Source organism: Glycine max, chromosome 18 (genome assembly GCF_000004515.6).
Source record: "Glycine max cultivar Williams 82 chromosome 18, Glycine_max_v4.0, whole genome shotgun sequence".
NCBI lineage: Eukaryota > Viridiplantae > Streptophyta > Magnoliopsida > Fabales > Fabaceae > Glycine > Glycine max.
This window is the reverse complement of record NC_038254.2, coordinates 5,434,957-5,455,545: the sequence shown is the minus strand read 5'-3', so window position 1 is coordinate 5,455,545 and position 20,589 is coordinate 5,434,957. Positions and strand designations below refer to the sequence as shown.

General features: G+C 34.7%; 2 protein-coding genes, 1 long non-coding RNA gene and 1 pseudogene across 3 annotated transcripts; all 4 read left to right on the top strand.

The window, feature by feature from the left end:
- Positions 1-2,646: 2,646 nt before the first annotated feature.
- Positions 2,647-4,713, top strand: LOC100818366 (mitogen-activated protein kinase kinase kinase 18). The gene has a single exon (XM_014770349.3). The coding sequence runs from the start codon at positions 3,160-3,162 to the stop codon at positions 4,696-4,698; it is 1,539 nt and encodes a 512-aa protein (XP_014625835.1). The 5' UTR covers positions 2,647-3,159; the 3' UTR covers positions 4,699-4,713.
- A 949-nt stretch (positions 4,714-5,662) lies between these two features.
- LOC100817834 (potassium transporter 1-like) lies at positions 5,663-9,611 on the top strand (annotated as a pseudogene).
- A 3,971-nt stretch (positions 9,612-13,582) lies between these two features.
- LOC102667694 (uncharacterized) lies at positions 13,583-15,133 on the top strand. Its single transcript, XM_006603065.1, has one exon. The coding sequence runs from the start codon at positions 13,583-13,585 to the stop codon at positions 15,131-15,133; it is 1,551 nt and encodes a 516-aa protein (XP_006603128.1).
- A 2,095-nt stretch (positions 15,134-17,228) lies between these two features.
- Positions 17,229-20,146, top strand: LOC100817303 (protein CHUP1, chloroplastic). The gene is made up of 6 exons (XR_005889701.1): positions 17,229-17,803; positions 17,902-18,104; positions 18,551-18,866; positions 18,956-19,067; positions 19,759-19,904; positions 19,971-20,146. It is a non-coding gene; the product is annotated as a protein CHUP1, chloroplastic (long non-coding RNA).
- The last annotated feature ends 443 nt before the right edge of the window (positions 20,147-20,589 follow it).

The following is a 20,589-nucleotide window of genomic DNA, read 5'->3' as shown; positions in this document are numbered from 1 at the left end:
AGCCACATGTTCTAATTGATAACATTCTTTAGCAAAAGGGAAAAATATTAACTACAAAAGCATGGAAGGTAGCAAAACCAAACCCGTAATGAATGTTTGTATGTCTATATGTGAGTATTATTTTATGCTTAATTTATTTTAAAAATTATAACACAGCAAGAAATTGAGTGAAAAATTAGTATACTTTTTTTTTTTGTCTTTGGATTTAATTTACCTTAATTTTAGTTTTGGCTTCTATTTTATAATTAAGGTTAGATTTTTAGTCTCTATAATTTTGTTTGTTATTTATTTATTTAGGTTTTGATACTTATAATTTCATTTTATTTTGATTGTAGTTCCTGTAAATTTATCCCACATTAGGTTTTACTTTATATTAAATACAAAGCTTAATATTTTGTCAAGTAACTTTTATCCTTTGTTAGGTGTCTTCCAAGTTACAACTTAAGTGAATGACTAATGTAGCCTATTTATCAGGCATAACACAAGTTTGATTCATGTACAATCTTATTCTCTGAATCTAATTCCTAATCTAATTTGGTTCAAATACAATTATACTTTCTTAGTGCATGTTTGACAAACCGTTGGTGGAGCACCAAACAGAAATTGTCCAACGCATCACCCCCTTTCTTGAACGTGCACCATAACAAAAGCAACGACAAAACAGACATGCTCTCAATTTAATTCCAACCAACTAGTTTAAAGGAGAGCTGTTGGAGAAGGATCTAATTGTTCCCCTTTTGTACACATGCCATTAATATTAATAACAATGTAATATGAAATAACTATCATTTCTACCTAATCTTATGTAGATATGCATCTTTGTATGAGTATGAGTCTATGCTTTTATGTAAGAGTATATGTAATATGTAATACGAAAGATAACACGAATAATAGGTTTATCATTATAAAGTAGCTTCATGATGATTTTTTAAATGTAAAAACATTTTGTTCCCTAAAATATTTGTGAAGATAATTAAATATTTCTTGTATTATTTTGATGTTTAATATATAAAAGTCATTTTAAAAATGCATAAAAATGAATGCAATTCTCTTATGCATAGATTCATTGTACTTTTACAATAATAAAATATTATTGTGAAAATAAATTTCATATTGTTTATATTCTAAAGATATAAATTGTCTACTAGAGTTTAGAATAATAATTTATTATAATATAAATGGACCAAGATTATAATTTTATGACATTCAATTAATTAAATTTAAAATTATGCAAAAAAATATGTAAAAATATATTATTATAAAATAATAACCATTTCAATATGTTGGGATGAAGACGAGACAAGTATACATGATCCCATATAAAGTCATGGATGAATACAAAATTTTATCGTTGTCAATAATAAGGGACATGGACGGAGATGATGTTGGGGAGCAAGGAGAAACAATAACATACATTCTTGTTGCACTCCATTATCATGTTTATCATAACCATCATTTATATATTTATAAAAAAATTATATATAAACATAAGATTAAATAATTTTTATTTTTATTTTTTGGGTTTAATTTTATTTTCTAAATTTTAAATAAATATTTTAATTTGTTCGCATGTTTTTATTAAATCATTTATCATATGACATTGACAAGCTAATGTTCCAAATTAATCTTGCAATTGTTATTCAATATATTTATCATGAATGCATTTCAATATGTTTGTAGTTTTAGATTTTTACTTCATAATTTAGTCTTTTGTAAATAATAAACTATCAACATAAAAATAACATATCTAACAACAATAATCTCAATAAAATCAAATATGTATTTCATTGTTTATAAAAATTTTAAAAATGAGTAACCATAGATATCGCCTACGCCTACCGAAAATTTAGGATTTAGGATTTGAAGCCTAATTATTACCTACTATGTACTCATTTATGAAAGATGCAAAATTCACCTATGTTAATTTGTAAGAGACTACAAAATGCAAGATTATTTACAATCAGAGGAGGAAAAGTGTCAAGATTGGTTATGAATGGAACACTTTTGCAAATTACCATAATTTGGAAGTTGGCCACTAAATTATATTTAAGTTTTCATATCCAAAATCTAACTTTGTTCTATTGTGAATTGATTAATTGTAATTTGAGTGTATTATACTCTACCAATCTTTCTAAACTTTGTTTAGAACTTTTTTCTGGTGAAATTTTGCATAAATGATGTTGCTTTGATTTTATGAGCTAAATAGACAACATTATTTTATAAAATATATTACATATTTCAATCTTATTAGTTTTTATTCTCATTTACTTCTTTTCATCTTCTTCCTTGCAAATTTACCTTTTATGCTTGATGCGCCATTTGTGTATGCTCATGGCTTTGTGCCGAAGGCTTTGAATTTCTGTGGTAGTTTTGGTTGTTGAAATGTGAAAGTGGAGTGGGAAAATTTTATGCTTGTAGCGTTTTTTTTTTTTTTTAATTATAAGTTGGGTGTGCATTGAAACTTGAGGTGGTAATAAGGAGTGCTTATGTGTTATTTTTGGAGTTTTTAAAACTTTGAATGTTGAACTTTTAGTGTATGATTACAGTTAGTTTTCATCTTGACTATTTATTTTATGTTTATTTAGAGTAATAGGTAAAATATTGTGTATTGTGTTTTACATTTTAAAGGTTTTAGTTTTAAATTTTATAAAAAATTTAGTTCTCATTTACTAAATTGTATATGATTATAACTTAATAGATATAATTATATTATATATTTAATTTTATAACTTATCTGTATGTTCAGACAGATACTTAACTAGTTAATATTAGTGACAATCTAATCTTGCAAAAAAGATGTAAAGTGGATAAACTTACTCAAATCCAAGTAAATTGGATAAGGATCAAAACATCCGAAAATAAAGAAGAAAAAAAACTATTTTCAATCCATTCGTCCGTCTCTAATCTCTATCACTATTTAGGTCATTTGAAACTTCTTGCGACTACCATTTTTGTTAATTATCCACTTCCATTTAAATTCCACGTAGGTCCCAAAGGAAAAAAAAAACAGAAAAAGAAAAATTAGAAGTTCAAGTTGGAAACCAAACAGAACACACCCACTCCACACTATATATATTCACATTCACATCACTTGAATTGCAACCCAGAGAAAAAAAAACATCATTTGAACCAAGTGAAGTTGAGTTACAAGCTTATAAAATGGGTTTTTCTTGGATAAGAGGGAAGTGCATTGGTAAGGGCGCGTTTGGCACCGTCAGCGTCGCGCTTCGCAAACGCGACGATCAAACTCAAAATTTCGCGGTGAAGTCCGTGGATTTAAAAACGGGTCTCCCGGGTCAGCTCGAAGCGTTGGAGAATGAGATTCGGATTCTCCGGCGCATGTCCTCTCCGCACGTGGTAACTTTTCTCGGCGACGACGCCACGTGCGAGCAGCGGAACCTTCACATGGAGTACATGCCACGTGGTACGCTCGCTGACCTGGACGCTGACGTGGACGAAGTTTTAGTGAGACGCTACACGTGGTGCCTTGTGAGCGCGCTGAAGCACGTGCACTCAAACGGCGTCGTTCACTGCGACGTGAAAGGAAAGAACGTCCTCGTCGGAGACGGAGGGAAAGGTTTCAATTGCAAACTCGCCGACTTCGGATCGGCGGCGGAGTTCTCCGGCGAGGGGTTTCCGGCGGTGGTGCCGCGCGGGAGTCCGCTGTGGATGGCGCCGGAGGTGATTCGCCGGGAGTGGCAGGGTCCGGCGTCGGACGTGTGGTCGTTGGGATGCACGGTGATCGAGATGCTCACCGGAAAACCGCCGTGGGAGGGAAACTCCTTCGACGCGCTGAGTCGGATCGGGTTCTCCGGCGAGGTGCCCGAATTTCCGAGGCGGTTGTCGGAGCTCGGAAGGGATTTTCTGGAGAAGTGTTTGAGGAGGGAACCGTGGCGGCGGTGGAGCTGCGATCAGCTGCTGCAGCATCCGTTTTTGTTGCCGTGTGGCGAGATTGCGGAATCGTCGCCGCGGTGTGTTCTCGACCGAGTTGACACGGAGTTCGCCGAGTTCGACCAAGAAGAAGAAGAAGAAGAAGAAACGAGAATTGAAAATGAAAATTTTGCGAGGAGTAGAATTGGAAAACTGGCGATGAGGGTAAGGGTAAATTGGGAAACAGAAGGTTGGGTGGTGGTGAGGGAATTCGCTTCCGATGCGGAACCGGCGGTGGCGGTTGACAGTTCTGAGGACGTTAAAGACGGGGCATGTCCGGGAAATATTGGGAGCGTGAGGGTAGAAAAGGGACTTCATGTAGGGACAAATTTGGAATTTAAAGGTTTAGAAAACGAAAGGGTAAAAATAAAAATTTGGAATTTGGGTGGGAGGGGGTGGTTGGTGCAGTGCAACTACAGGGAGAGTAAAGCTAGTTGGAGGAGTCAGTGCGTGTGGGAAAATGTTGATAAGAAAAAAGGAATAATAATGAAAAAGAACATTTACAGGTTGTACTGTAAATTATTGAAATCACCTTGTTTGTTCTTGGAGTATTTAAATACATATTTATGTTTTGGGATTATTTATGTTGATTACTTTTCATGGCACTGTGACAAAAATATCTTGAGAATTTTTCTTAAGAATATTCAGGAACTAATAAGCGTATGTTTGGTGATGCGATACGATTATGCATTTTTTTTCTACGGTTACATTGAAACAATCTTGATTGTTTCTGATTTTTCACGATCATACCACAATTTTAACCGGTAAAATTGATTCCAAACACTGTTTGTTTGTTATTGAGCACAACACATGCATGGATTTGGCTGCACCATGTACCCCACATGTTCTAGTTGAAATCAGGCATGGGACGAAGAGTTGTATGAGGCTGTGATCTTTGCGTGAGTGTGCACAAAATCAAAATCATAGTGTACACTTGCACACAACAGCTTGTGGCACTTGCAATTTGGTGTCCTTTTTGCTTTGTGTTAATGGAATAAGAAAACCTCAACCAATAAGATTAAAAAAAAAAAACTTGAAATGAAAAAGAAAATCCTAAATCCTAAATCCTGTTTGTTGCTTACTGACCCATCCCTTCAAATGGCAAGCTTATCCACACGTTAGCAACAAGATACACAAACACACCACGAAAAGATTAATCACAACGCAAACGCATGTCACGTTAACAAAATTTCAAATCATCATTAGTAATTCAGAAATGTCAAAACTGATTGGGCCTAAGGCCCACCACCACGTCGACCTTCGGAGATCAAACATCAAAGGATCCTTCCATTTCCATTTGGCAATTGTTAGACCTTTTCTTATGGTGAGAACTGAGAACTATAAACCTAGGCCTAACTTGAATGTAACGAATTTGGTTATATATATATATATATATATATATATATATATATATATATATATTGGTGTGTATTAGCAATTTGCATAAAAATTTTGGACAAAAATATCTAATTATCTTTTCTTTTCATTATTTTTTTAATGTCTATTATAATAATTAAAGTAATTAAATATTTGTTTGTTATCATGATCCTTTGTGGGTGTGAATAATTTTGTTTGTGGGAGTCTTGATTACCCAACGGTGGTATCAGAGTTATGACTGTGAGCACACAAAGGTTCGAGATACCTTTGTTTGACGGAAAAATAAATTTTATGATTTGGCAAAATACTATTTAAAACCTTTTAGTGCAACAATGTCTTGATCAGGCATTAGAAGATGAGAGGTTGGTTTCCATAAATGAAACCGAGTGGACTAAGATCCAAAGGAGGGCTATGAGCACGATTCGGTTAACCCTTCCTCCCGAGATAAAACACAGCGTGTTGAAAGAGACAACACCGAAGGCCTTGTAGGAAAAGTTTGAGAATATCTATGCGTCAAAGTCACTAACCAATCGACTTTATTTGAAGATTGAGTTGTATTAACTCAAAATGGAGACAAGAGGAGATTTCCATGACCACACCAATAAGTTCAATCAGTTGAATGCAGATGATAAACTCTCAGATGAAGAGCAAACGTTGTTGTTGTTGGCCTCACTACCAAGGTCCTTCAAAGCTTTGGTTCAAATGTTACTTGTGGGAAGATGAACTTTGAATTTGGATGAGGTGATCATCGCTCTTAGAGAAAATGAGAGAATAATGAGAGCTGAAAATGTTGATGTTGATGATGAACACAATGCAATAGCCGTGGTGAAGTCTGAGTGAGGGAGGAATCATTCAAGGAGACATGATGAACCAAGAAGAAGATCAAAATCGCAATCGCACCCGCAACGAAATATGAGTAACATGTAATGTTACTATTGCGGTGAGAATGATCATGTGCAAGCGAGGTGCAAACAAATGAAGGAGAATTTAATGAAATTGAGATATGAACAAAGATGACATTTTGCCTGTGTTTATGCTGCTGATGATTCTAGTGTTTTTTTTTATAATATTTTGAAGTATGTCTATCCGGCCCTACAAATCTTCAAGATGCTATTTGGGAAGGATGCGCAATTTTGTAATCACTTTGTTTCCCAGGAAAATAATCACTCCACTAGTTTCTGGCTATTTGTGTCATGCATGTCACATGAAATCACACAATGACAAAAGCATAGACTATAAATATGCCACCGTGGTGATTTGCTCATTTTGGATTTATATAATTATGAACATAGTTGTTTTCTCCTTTTTTTCATGAGTGTATTGTAATATAATTGTGCTACATTTTTAATTAATTGACAGGATAATCAGACTTAATTACATATAGTTACTATTCTTTATTCTAAAATAGAAGTTTCCGGTCAATTTACTTCCTCTTATTTTATGGATTGAACAATATGTCAATAAGCAAGAATGACTATAATAATATCGCTTTTGATGAATAATATGAATATGAGATAGCAAATCACTTTTGTGCAGGGGTAACCTTTGCATTATACTCACTTCTCTGTCGAAATGGAAGACTAAGCATTTTACCCAATCAACAATCCATAGATGAGAAATTGTCTACTTATGCCACAGAGGATTCTGCAGACACATGGCAGTGTTCTGTTGTGAAGTTATTCTTTGAAAAGCACCCAGGGATTCGGAAAGGACTTCTGATCTTTGTCCTGCTAGGAACCTGTATGGCAATTGGGGATGGTGTGATTAGTCCTTTGTTGAAGTATAAGTATGAGGTGAAGTCTCACATCGAATAAAAATGAAAAAGTTGAATATTATATAAGTGAGAAAAAGACTCAAACTTGAGTTTTAAGATTTTAGGTTAAAATGTAATATCAAGTTCTCTTAGGTGATTGCTCATAACTCAGTTAGACTATGTGTCATGAATAAAATGTTTTTTTACTTTTCAATTCAATCCATGTCATTGCAAAATTCTTCGATCAATATTAATTTTTTTTCTTTAGTTGGTGTACTTGTTATAAGATCATGACTTATGACTTAATAGTTAGTACTGGAGTTGATATATTTTTAGACTTATATGTGTGTTTCTCCTTTGTGTCTATTTTCCTTTTAGTTCTTGCTGCAGTTTCAGGTGTTAAAAGTTAAAATCAGCGAACTCCATGATAGTAAGTCCAGCAAGCATCTGTCATTTACCTGTCATAGATCATCCATTTACAGTCCATAAAAACCTCAGGTGATTTTTCGTGCAGATTATGTTATAATGGTCTCATGTGTCATTTTAGTGGGGCTATTTTCCATTCAGCATCATGGCACACATAGAGTTGCTTTTTTGTTTGCTCCAGTTGTTGCAATATGGCTTTTGTGTATCAGCAGTATTGGTATATACAACATATTCCACTGGAACCCGAAAATATACCGTGCACTTTGCCCAATCTACATGGTGAAGTTCATCAAAACAATTGGGATTGAAGCATGGTTGTCATTAGGAGGAGTGGTGCTTTCAATCACAGGTACTTATTATATATGTCTAAGCTATTTTATTAGCAGCCAGTTGGAGTTCTGGAAGTGATTTTTCTCTGAATACTCTCAGGTGTGGAGACCATGTTTGCTAACTTGGGCCATTTTTCTGCTCTCCCTATAAAGGTAAATTGACATTATAATTTAACTAACTTTATGCCGTTATGTTGATCTGCCATACCAAATTAACCAAAATGAATTATGCTTTAACAGTAGTACTTTAATCTCAGATAGCTTTCACATGTCTAGTATATCCCTGCCTCATTCTGGCATATATGGGTGAGGCTGCATTCCTCTCTAGGCATCATGAAGACATTCGAAGAAGTTTCTACAAAGCCATACTAGGCAAGAATTTAGGTACCACAGACTATCTATATTATTTTTGGTCTCTCCAGTGAAACTGTCACTATTTTTACTCTGCAGAAGCTGTGTTTTGGCCAGTGTCCACAGTGGCAACTTTTGAAGCCATTTTAAGAAGTCAAGCAGTAATTTCTGCTACCTTTTCCATCATAAGCCAGTGCCATGCATTAAATTGTTTTCCTTCAGTGAAGATTATTCATACTTCAACCAGAATATATGGGAAGATATACATCCCAGAAGTCAATTGGATATTGATGTGCTTTTGTTTAGCTATCACAATTGGCCTAAGGGACACTAACGTGATAGGTCATGCATATGGTACACTCTTTTTCCACTATGAGTGTGATGTTTGAAGTATTGACATGTATATTTAACTATTTTGCTGGTTGTGTAGGGCTGGCAGTCATCACTGTTATGTTTGTGACAACATGCTTGATGACATTAGTAATTGTGATTGTGTGGAAGCAAGGAATAATAAAAGCCATTGCATGTTTGCTGTTGTTCGGATCAATTGAACTTCTTTACATCTCAGCTTGTATCTGCAAGGTCCCTGAAGGAGGGTGGATCTCACTTGTGCTGTGCTTTATCTTTAATTGTATAATGTACACATGGAACTATGGAACAATGAAGAAACACCAATTCGATGTGGAAAACAAGGTTTCAATGAATAGGATGCTATCTATGGGACCTTCCCTCGGTATGGTTCGTGTCCCGGGAGTAGGACTCATGTACTCTAATCTGGCTTCTGGTTTCCCTGCTATGTTTGGTCACTTTGTTACAAACTTGCCAGCATTCCATCAGGTGCTGGTTTTTGTCTGTGTCAAATCTGTTCAAGTCCCTCATGCAGTGAAACTGAACGGTTGGTCATCAGTAGGGTCAGTTCAAAGGAGCTTGGCATGTTTCATTGCATTGTCAGGTATGGTTACAAGGACATTCAGCAGGAGAAATATAATTTTGAAAACAAATTGATATCTTCTATAATATATTTTGTGGAATCAGAGGGGGAGAGCATAGAAGAACCAACACATGAATGGTCTGCAAACGATGGAAACTCAAATGTGGAAGATCATGCTGTTTCTCTTTCACAAAACACTTCTGATAAGTCATGTTGTGAAAAGTACTCGCTCCCATCTTCATGTGTTTTGCAGGTAATGATGAATGGTGATAACCATCCTGAAAAGTCTTTCTACAAAGATGAGTCTCTGCAGATTATGAAAGCTAAAGAATTTGGTGTTACCTATATACTAGGCCATTCCCTTGCAAAGGCAAAGAACTCATCTTCCATCCTAAAGAAATTTGCTATAGATGTTGTTTTTGGATTTCTAAGCAAGAATTGCAGAGAGTTTGATGCTGTTCTGGATGTTTCCCATACTTCTTTGCTAGAGGTTGGCATAAAATACTATGTCTAAATTTTTAAAGCCAAATGTTGGTTTAAAAGAGTGACACTGACAATGACCTACACAGGCCAATCAATGGTCAAGATTAATCAGAGGTAGATTTTTAATCATTGATCTCTAGGTCTCCATAGTTATGTATCAAATAATGTAATTAAAAAAAAAACTGTTTCACACAAGAGAATTATATTTCACTGACAAATTTTCTAATAAAATGTGCTTATTCTATTATTCTTTCATCTCAACTACCTACTTTCAGTTTCTTGGTCTTTTATTTTGTGGATAGAGGAGTCTTTCAGTGATATATTACTGATATACAAATGGCTCATTTCATTTTGGCTTATTCTGTGAGAAAAGAAATGTTAGTTACACACTCTTTTCAACACATGATATACTAATAGGTAAAAGTCTCACTGAAACGAGTTGTCAAATTTTTTTAGTGAGACATGCATAAATTTCAATTAATAGTTGGAAATGTGTAAGAGTGTGATCATAACTAATCATGGTTGAAATTTTCTTGGACTAGTTTGGTGATTAAATTGGATTATAGAGACAATTTGTCATTAACCTTTCTCTTTCCTTTTAAGCAGTAGCTGCAAAGCTTTGAACCCTTGTTTTTTTTTACCACGTCCACTGATCAGTCATCAATGTCACAGTTTTAATTTTGGACAAAAATGTCACATATTGGTTGGACTTAGACGTGTACATATGGTATGGACCCTAGTTGAGCTTGGAGAAGGATGGATAATTAAATGATAAGCATGCATAATGGGCATACTAGCATGTTCAACTGTTGCAAGCAACTCATGTGGGTAGTTAAACAAGCAATCGATGTATATATTCTACCAACTTTACTGTTTCAAGTGCATAATAATGTTTATAGCTGTCTGTTGAAGAAATTTCATTAAAAAAAATCTCCAAACTTTCCCTGAGGTGTAGCACCTACTTCCGTCATACATAATAAATGACAGAATTTATTATTTCTTTTATGTTACTCCCTCCGTTTCTTTTTATGTGTGTTTAAGGTTTTTTTTTGTAAAAAAAATCAAGAAATGTAATCAATTTGATTCCAGTAAATAGTTATGAAATTTTTTATTTTGCCCATTTTCCTTTTCACTCTATAATAAATCCATATGTAAATTAATTAAAGATTAAGAGACAAATAAGGATACAATAGATAAAAGAATAATTAATATAGTCTTAAATTTTAAATGACAGATAAATAGAAATATATTTTTTTTTCAAAAGTTTGACTGTTAAAAAGAAACACAGGGAGTACTATATTTACTGTGTAGTGTCTTGGCTCTGCACTTTTTTCTTTTTCTGTCCAAGGAAAAGTTAAAAAAAAAAAAAGGCAAGCTAAGTTACCTCCTATTCCATAGGGGGAACAAACAAACCATTGTTTCCACTTTCTAGTCTACCAATTGAACATGAACGTTACTCTCAGACATTAATACAGAGAAAGTTATATGCAGATACTTCTTCAATAAACGAGATAATTGTTGATGATTGAGAAAAAGAGAAAAATAAAAAATCTTTTATTCATATATAGGACCTATCTTTTTTACGGGGGTGGGATGTTAACTTCTCAAGATAAAGAGTTGGGAAAATCACAAACTCGTATCATATATATATGGCTTGGTTTTGGATTTAGCATTTGAAGTGAGTGAAGTCAATTCCTAAGCCCACTTCCTACTCACTTTATTTATAACTCATGAGTAAAAAAAAATTACTCATTTTAAACGAGTTGTGCTTAAGTTTTTGTTCATTTAATTTCTTAACTCATTGTTCTGAAAGTTTTAATATATAAAGCTTTTCAACAATAATACTTTAGTTTAAAATTATTAATATTTCCTTTTAATTTTTTGGTTTAACTAAATTATGTTTTCAATAGAATGTTCATAAAAATATATATTTGTAAGTTATAAATTTGGTTGATTGAGCTAATTCAGCTAATATAAGACTTAACATTGACTTATTAATTTAAGCAATTAACGAGCTTAAAATGAGTTAAACTTAGTTTAATCAAGCGAGGTCAATTTCTTATTGGACCAAACTTGAGTTAGGTTAACTCAAACCTATATAGACTTTCTTCTCTTTCTTTAATCACTTGATTTAGTATATGTTTGAGTATCGTTTAGACTTTTTTTTAGAAATACGTTGTTGAGAGTAAAAGATATAAATGAATTTCTTGTCCAAAAGTATATTTCACACTATCCAATAAATTTTTTACGATAATCCAAACATAGTTCTATCCATTGATCAAACTAGCATTCTATCTTATATCCATCAAATGGAATATCTTCATATCACATTCATTGCTAAAATGTGAATGGAATGCTTAAAAGGAGATATGATCTCAGACATTTTTCATTGAAGATTTGAAGTAATCCTAATAGATCAGGGTGCATGTTTTGTTTTTGCTTAATTTTGTGAAAATAATTTCTTTTTCAAAATTTCTTTCAAGAAATTAATAAAAATAATAATTATTTCATTAAAATCAACTAAATTAAACACACTAAATCTAAAGAGGCTGAATAAATCACTGCCTCTTAAGTTCAGATAGATAGTGGCTTCAAGTATGTAATCACATGGACCCAAATGTCTTATAGTCATGGATTTTACACATTTACGCAATTAGTTAATGTAACTCGTAACTATTGGATGAAGATTAGAAGATTCATTTTATCTTAATAGATTAGACTTAAAATAACAATCCAAGATTTGAATCTTCTAATTCACAACTATGTGAATGTGTGAATGCAGGGAATCTGGGTTGGTAATGGCATAACTTTTCATTTGTAGTTTAAAACAAATATTTGAAGGACTTTGAAATTTTTTTTCTGCCTGACTACTTTCTCGCTCATCACCCAAATGATTACAGAAGCTCAACCTCTCTCAATTGTCACAAAAAATTACCAATTTCAATCACTTCACACTCTTTTGGTAGCATAAAGATTGAACTTTGAAGTTGGTAGAAGGGGAGGTAAAGGAGTTCACAAGGGACATTGAATAACATAATAAATTGATAAAAAAAAAATATTAATACTAGATATCAAAGTGATCTTATTTGGCATGCGGTAGTAATCAACAACTTTCCTTGTGAAAACTTTTTCACTTCAAGAAACCTCACCATGGTACTCTTTTTTCCTACCCTCCGTTGTAAGAGTATTGAACCAAATGACCAGCGTTGTTGTCTGATAGGATTAAGAGAATGCCTAAACCTCTTATTACCAAAGTGTATGTCAGGAAGCCTGGCAGTAATAGGAATAACTAACTGAATTCTGTTAGGAATAACTAACTGAATTTTGTTAGTTAAAGAGTACTATAAATAAGAGCTCTAACTGATGGTAAAGGAGTTTTTGGCATATTGAGATTCGGGACTAACTAAATTGGGATTCAGTTAGAGTTGGGTACAGAAGTTCAACTAAATTGGGATTCAGTTGAACCTTTTTCAGTTGTAATTCTCTATTCTGAGTTCTTCTTCTATAAGCAATAAAGATTCTCAGTGATTTACTCTATGTTCTTGGTGTTTGACTCTGTTTTCTTCTATTTTCTTTATCAGTGATTTACCAGTGTTATCAATGGTATCAGAGCACCGATCTGGTGCCATGAGATTCACGATTCTAGACATTGCGTATGAAGACCAAGAGTATGGCGTGAAACTTTGAAGATTGGGAGCAAGAGCGTGAGGAGATGAGGATTCAATTGGAGCTTGTTGAAGCTCTGGCGAAGAAACACGAGGAAAAAATCACAGAGATTGTCACGCGATTTGGCCAAAATCGAGATTGTGATCGCGAGGGAGGTCCAATTCTTGAAGGAATCGACAGCAGTGGTGGTCATCTTGAGGATACGAATCGAAGGGAGAAATGGTGCAAGCTGGAGATTCCGATTTTGGAGAAGATGCATTTGGCTGGACGCATTGATTGGAGAGATATTTTTTGTTGAAAGATGTCACTGAAGATGAAAAGATGCAAGCGACTGTGATGGCTTTGGAGGGAAAAGCTTTGAGTTGGTATCAATGGTGGGAGAGGTGCAATCCAAATTCAAATTGGGAGAGGTTCAAACTTGCTGTTGTGAGGAGATTTCAACCTTCCCTGATTCAAAATCCGTTTGAACAATTGCTATCTCTCAAGCAAACAAGCGCTGTGGAGGAATTTGTGAAAGATTTTGAGAAGAATGTGGGAGCATTGAGGACTATTGATCAAGAATTCGTTATTGGAATTTTTCTAAATGGCCTTAAGGAAGAGTTGCAAGTAGAGGTAAAATTGTATGATTTACATTCTTTATCAGAAATCATTCAAAAAGATTTATTGATAGAACAAAAGAATGTGTTGCTTAATAAGAGGAATAGTTATAGCTATGCTAAAACTTCTAGTTATTCTAGAAGTAGTCCCTACACTAAAGCTGTTACTCTGGAGTCTAAATTGGGAAATGATAAGAAGAATGAAGTTTCTGTTATGAGTAGTACATGGAGTGGTATAGGGCAAAGCCAAATTGTAGAAAATGGGAGGAATAGGAATGGGGAATTTAAGCATTTAACTGAGGCAGAAATGAGGGAGAAAAGAGTAAATGGACTATGTTTTAGATGTGATGAGCCATTTACTAGAGAACATAGATGCAAAAATAGGCAATTCAGAATGATAATACTAGAAGCAGAAGAAGAAGAGGTAGAGGAAGAGGAACAAAAAGATAGTTTGCAGACTTTTAAATCCTTGCAATTATCATTATGCTCTATGTCTAGATTTACCACTTCAAAATCCTCGAAAGTGGAGGGTTTATTACAGGACCATTTTATTGTGATATTGTTGGATTGTGGGGCTTCCCACAATTTTATAGCTACAGAATTGGTGGATAAACTGAACTTGAGAGTTCAAGATACTCCTTCTTACCTTGTGGAGGTGGGAGATGGCCATAAAGTGAGGTGCAAAGGAAAGTGTCCCAAATTAAAGTTCCAATTGCAGCAACTCGAAATTGAACAGGATTTCTATTTGTTTACTTTGAAAGGGGTGGATATTGTTTTGGGGTTGGATTGGTTAGCTGGTTTGGGGGAAATCAAGGCTGATTTTGGCAAGCTGGAACTTACTGTCAAACAGGGAGTCAAATTGATTAAGATTTCTGGAAATCCTGCATTGACAAGAACTGCACTTTCTTTAGGGGCTTTGATGCAGATTCTGAAGGAGGAAGGAGAAGGATTAATGATTCATTGTGAATCTTCTAGTGAGGCTGCCACTGAAAAAGTGGAAATTCCTGCAGCTGTTCTAGATTTGTTAGCAGAATTTGCGAATGTTTTTGTTGATCCTCAAGGGTTACCTCCAATAAGAAGACATGATCATGCCATCCAATTAACAGAAGGTGCTTCTATTCCTAATCTGAGGCCTTATAAGTATCCTCATTATCAGAAAAATGAGATAGAGATGATGGTTAGGGAAATGATGGAATTAGGGGTCATAAGGCCTAGCTTAAGTCCTTATTCTAGCCCTATTATCTTAGTCAAAAAGAAAGATGGGGGTTGGAGATTTTGTATGGATTATTGAGCTTTAAACAAGATAACCATACCTAATAAATTTCCAATTCCAATAATAGAGGAGCTTTTGGATGAAATTGGTGGAGCTACTATCTTCACTAAATTGGATTTGAAGGCTGGATATCACCAAATCAGAATGAAAGATTCAAATATTGAGAAAACAACCTTTAGGACTCATGAGGGGCACTAAGATTTTGTGGTCATGCCTTTTGGTCTTACCAATGCTCCATCAACTTTTCTAGGCCTTATGAATGACGTATTGAGGCCATTCCTTAGGCAATTTGCTTTGGTATTTTTTGATGACATTCTAATCTATAGCAAGGATGAGTTGGTTCATGTGGATCATTTGAGGCAAGTGTTAGAAGCTTTAAGTTCTCATTCTTTAACTGCCAACAGAAAGAAATGCAGTTTTGCTAAGCCCAGTTTAGAGTATCTTGGCCACATCATTTCTGGTTCAGGGGTGGCAGCAAATAAATCCAAGGTGGCAGCAATGAGTTCTTGGCCAGTTCCTAAAGATTCGAAGAGTTTGAGGGGGTTTTTAGGACTAACAGGATACTATAGAAGATTTGCCCAAGGCTATGGTAAAATAGCAAAGCCTTTGATTGAATTACTGAAAAAGGATAGCTTTGTATGGACACCAGAAGCTACTCTAGCTTTTGAAATTTTAAAATCTGCCATGGTCAGTTTGCCTTTATTAGCAGTTCTTGATTTTTCAAAAACCTTTGTTTTGGAGATAAATGCTTCTAGTAAAGGAGTAGGGGCTGTTCTTATGCAAGAGGGTAGGCCTTTGGCTTTTTGGAGAAAAGGACTCTCCCCTCAAGCACAGCTAAAGTCAGTCTATGAAAAAGAGTTGATGGCAGTTGTGCAAGCTGTACAAAAATGGAAACACTATCTTATGGAGAGACACTTTGTTATCAAGACTGATCGAAGGAGTTTGAAATCCCTCACAGACTAGAGGCTCTTTACTAAGGAGCAGTTTGAGTGGGCTGTGAAGCTCATTGGATTTGATTTTGAGATCCAATTCAAGCCAGGCAAGGAAAATTCAGTCGCTGATGCTTTCTCCATAAAGGCTATGTATGCTGCTGTTTCTGTAATACAGTTAGCTAATTCTGAGGATTGGTTTCAAGAGGTACAACAGGAACCAAAATGGAAGAAGGTTATTGGTCCTGTAGCATACAAGTTGAAGCTCCCTGCTCATGCTAAAATTCACCCTGTATTTCATGTATCTTTGCTGGAAAAAGTCACTCAAACCTCTTCAGCACCCTCAACCACTGCCTCCTTTACTTTCTAAAGAAATGGAACTACAGGTTCAGCCGGTTGAAATTCTTCAATGGAGAAAGGATGCTTGGGGAAAGTTGGAAGTTTTGGTTCAATGGGACCAATTACCAACTTGTGAGAACTCTTGGGAGTCAGCTACTCAGATTTTAGAGGTTTTTCCTCAGTTTTCCCTTGAGGACAAGGTGGTTCTTTTGGGGGGGGGGGGGGGAGTATTGATAGGGTTAAGAGAATGCCTAAACCTCTTATTACCAAAGTGTATGTTAGGAAGCCTGGCAGGAATAACTAACTGAATTCTGTTAGGAATAACTAACTGAATTCTGTTAGTTAAAAAGTACTATAAATAAGAGCTCTAATTGATGGTAAAGGAGTTTTTGGCATATTGGGATTTGGGACTAACTGAATTGGGATTCAGTTGTAATTCTCTATTCTGAGTTCTTCTATAAGCAATAAAGATTCTGAGTGATTTACTCTCTGTTCTTGGTGTTTGGCTCTATTTTCTTTATTAGTGATTTACCAGTGTTATCATTGCCCACCCTATCTTTATTGTCCATCGTCCAACAATCAACAAATTTATTTACTCAGCATATCCATAAGGCCATCGCAACCTTCTTCTGAGGCATTCTTTCAGATCCAACAAATATTAATTCTATAAGCACATTGTTGAAAAATGCCTTAGCTTTCAGTTACTGAATAAATTAAATGGTAAGCAGGCCATGTCTTTAACAGATGTTATTGTGAGGTTTTCTGATTTGTTTTGTTTTTAAGAGCACTAACTTGTGGTGTTTCTTATTTTTCAGTCATGCTTTAGTTTTATAAGGAGCAGTAGCATGCTTATAATTAGTGTGCTTGAAGTTATAAATTCCAGTATTCTATTTTTCTGCCTTTTCATATTTTCACAGCTTGCTTTTGCTTTGTTCTTCCGTATAACAACACATACTATAACCATCCTTCTAAGGAGGGAAAATGTCATTAAAGAACGAGCCTAAGATCATCCCCCTCAAGAAAAATCTTGAAGTCCAAATGACAAGAAATGAGTCACTAGAGAAAGAAAACAAGGATCTCAGACAAGAAGTAGCGCGTTTGAAATCACAGATAATGTCACTCAAAGCACATAACATAGAGAGGATATCCATGCTATGGAAGAAGATACAAAAATCCATGGATGGTAACAGCTTGGATGCCCTTCAGCAAAAAGCAGCAGTTAAGGTAGCCATGCTTGAAAAGAGTCCAACAAAAGAGAAAGTGCATACAAATTCAGATTTGCAAGAAACACCTAAAATTAAGGACAGATCAGTAAAAGTACCACCACCTCCACCAAGGCCTTCTTCCAACCCTCTTCTTCCTTCACACAAAAGTGAGAAAGGAGTAAAAGTGCAGCCATTGCCAATGCCAACAACAGCACCACCTCCACCAATGCCTGCTTCCAATCCTCTTCTTCCTTTGCACAAAAATGAGGAAGGAATGAGACTGCAGCCATTGTCAATGCTACAACAGCAGCAGCACCACCACCTCCAACACCACCAAAATCCCTAGTTGGATTGAAAGCAGTGCGTCGTGTGCCAGAAGTAATAGAACTGTATCGTTCTCTCACAAGAAAAGATGCCAACAATGATAACAATATAAGTACCAATGGAACTCCTGCAGTTGCATTCACCAGAAACATGATTGAGGAAATTGAAAATCGACCTACTTTTCTGTCGGCTGTAAGTTTAGCTGCTATCTGCTCGTTTTTCAAGTTTTGATAAATATTTACATATATCAAGCAATGCTATCTTGATACTCAAGGAAGCAAGAACACTAAATAGTAGTTGTGTCATAATATCTCATCATAGATGTATTTATGTGGACACTTTGAATGCTCTTAGCTACATTTTACCTTGAAAACCTTTGTATTAATTGAGATGGAGATGGGAATATCACAATATTAGATAAGTTATAAATTATTTTATGTTAAGAAAGATCTATGCCTGTTTTCAAAACATCAATTTTCTCTTCTGATAAAAGATTAGTGTTTTATGTTAAATTTGTGTTAATTTTATACATGGTATTATAGTCTTGTCATGTACCATGATTTTAAAAATTTTCTTATTTATATTTGTCCATGTCATGTGGCACCAGTGTCTCATCTCATGTTATACTTATGGGGCAGATAAAATCAGATGTTCAAAGACAAGGGGAGTTCATCAGTTTCTTGATAAAAGAGGTAGAGTCAGCCACATATGCAGATATTTCAGAATAGAGGCATTTGTGAAATGGCTAGATGGGGAGCTATCATCACTGGTGGATGAACGTTCAGTGCTAAAGCATTTTCCACTTTGGCCAGAGCAAAAAACAGATGCACTCAGGGAAGCTTCTTGCAACTACCGAGATCTGAAGAACCTTGAATCAGAAGTCTCATCATTTGAGGGCAATCCAAAAGAGCCATTGGCTCTGGCTTTGAAAAAGATTCTAGCACTCCAGGACAGGCGAGCATGTACAAAACTAGAATGTTCAGTAGCTTAGTGTGTTTATGCAGTGCTTTAAAGTCATTCCAAGATCCATTTTCAATGTGCAGGTTGGAGAGAAGTGTGAACAGTGCGGAGAGGACAAGGGAGAGTGCAAGTAAAAGATATAGGAGTTTTCATATCCCTTGGGAATGGATGCTGGACACAGGTCTCATTGGTCAGGTAGGCAATATTTGGCTTATTTTTGCAATTTGTAATAAAACTTGCTTGTTGAACTAATAATAATTAATGAATAAATAATACACGCACTATGCATTAATAGTGTAAAAGTCAAGGATCATCCAATCACAAATTACTATTTATGAAACCAAGTGATTGGACACAAGTGATTAATGTATGTGCTGAAGTTAAAGGTTAAATTGTTTAGGTAATACTTGAGTTTGATCCTACTTGAAAACAATTATTGGTCAGACTTTACTTACCTCCCGGCCGAACTCCAAATTAGTTAGGATCTCTTTCTTTTGATGAACCTAAGGGTTAAGGTTAAAAAAAATTATTATGTATGATAAATTTATCAACTTTTATAATAACTATGTTAAAAGTCATATAACTATGATTTCTGATTAATTGATTATATATAAATTTTTCATTGATAATCAACACCTACTAAGAGCACAATACCCTTTATTCCTTTTTGAATTTTTTTATAAAAAAAATGACATCTACACTTGGAAAGTAAGAGAAGCTTTTAATTGCTCTAAACAACGTAGGCACTTTGAAGAAATAGGATATATTGGTTAGTTAACCAATGGGTAAGAAGTATTTTTTTTGTTTATTCAAGAACCAAGGTAGTTAACTATTAACTAATGACATGACAATAATTGATTAACCTAGTATATTTGGCTGCATGCAGATGAAGCTGAGTTCATTGAGGCTAGCAAGGGAATTCATGAAACGGGTAACCAAGGAATTGGAATCTAATGAAGCTTCACAAGAAGATAACCTCTTGGTACAAGGAGTTAGGTTCGCATTCAGAGTACACCAGGTAGGTATATTACAGTATCTCCTCAATTTTTCACAAAAGGAACATTAATTTCCTATTGTTCATGTCGTGAACCACCAAAGCATTCAATTTGCAGGTGGTTTTGATTCAGAGACCATACAAGCATTTCAAGAATTGAAGAAGATTGGTAGTGCTAGCACCAAACTATAGGAAACTGATCATTATTACCCCAAACCAAACTTGTTACCATAATGGACCACAAATGTGTTTCTTATATTGTCTTCCCATAACTGCGTGATGTTCACACTCCACTGGTGGAATTGACAAGCATGTATATGCTCCCATATTTATGTACTTTTTCAATGCATTGCCTATTTTTAACAAGTAGGCTTATGCTTCTCTGATTATTATGCAATTATACCTCAAGAGCCAAACCCACTTTAGTTTTTTCTTTAATAAAAAAAAAAACCAGAGTATTCTGTAGCCCATATCCAAATATTGACACCCACACATATAAATCATAAAATTAAAATCAAGATATATCTTATATTGTATATTTTAAAATAAATATTATCAATATAAGTATAATATACTGTTATGTAAGATATATTATTGATTCTATCAAGAAATTTTATTATAATACTTGATAGTTGAAAAAACATATATTTTATTATAATACATATATTAATATAAAATACTATACTGAGTTAGGATCGGACAAGCCAAAATACAACTTAAAAT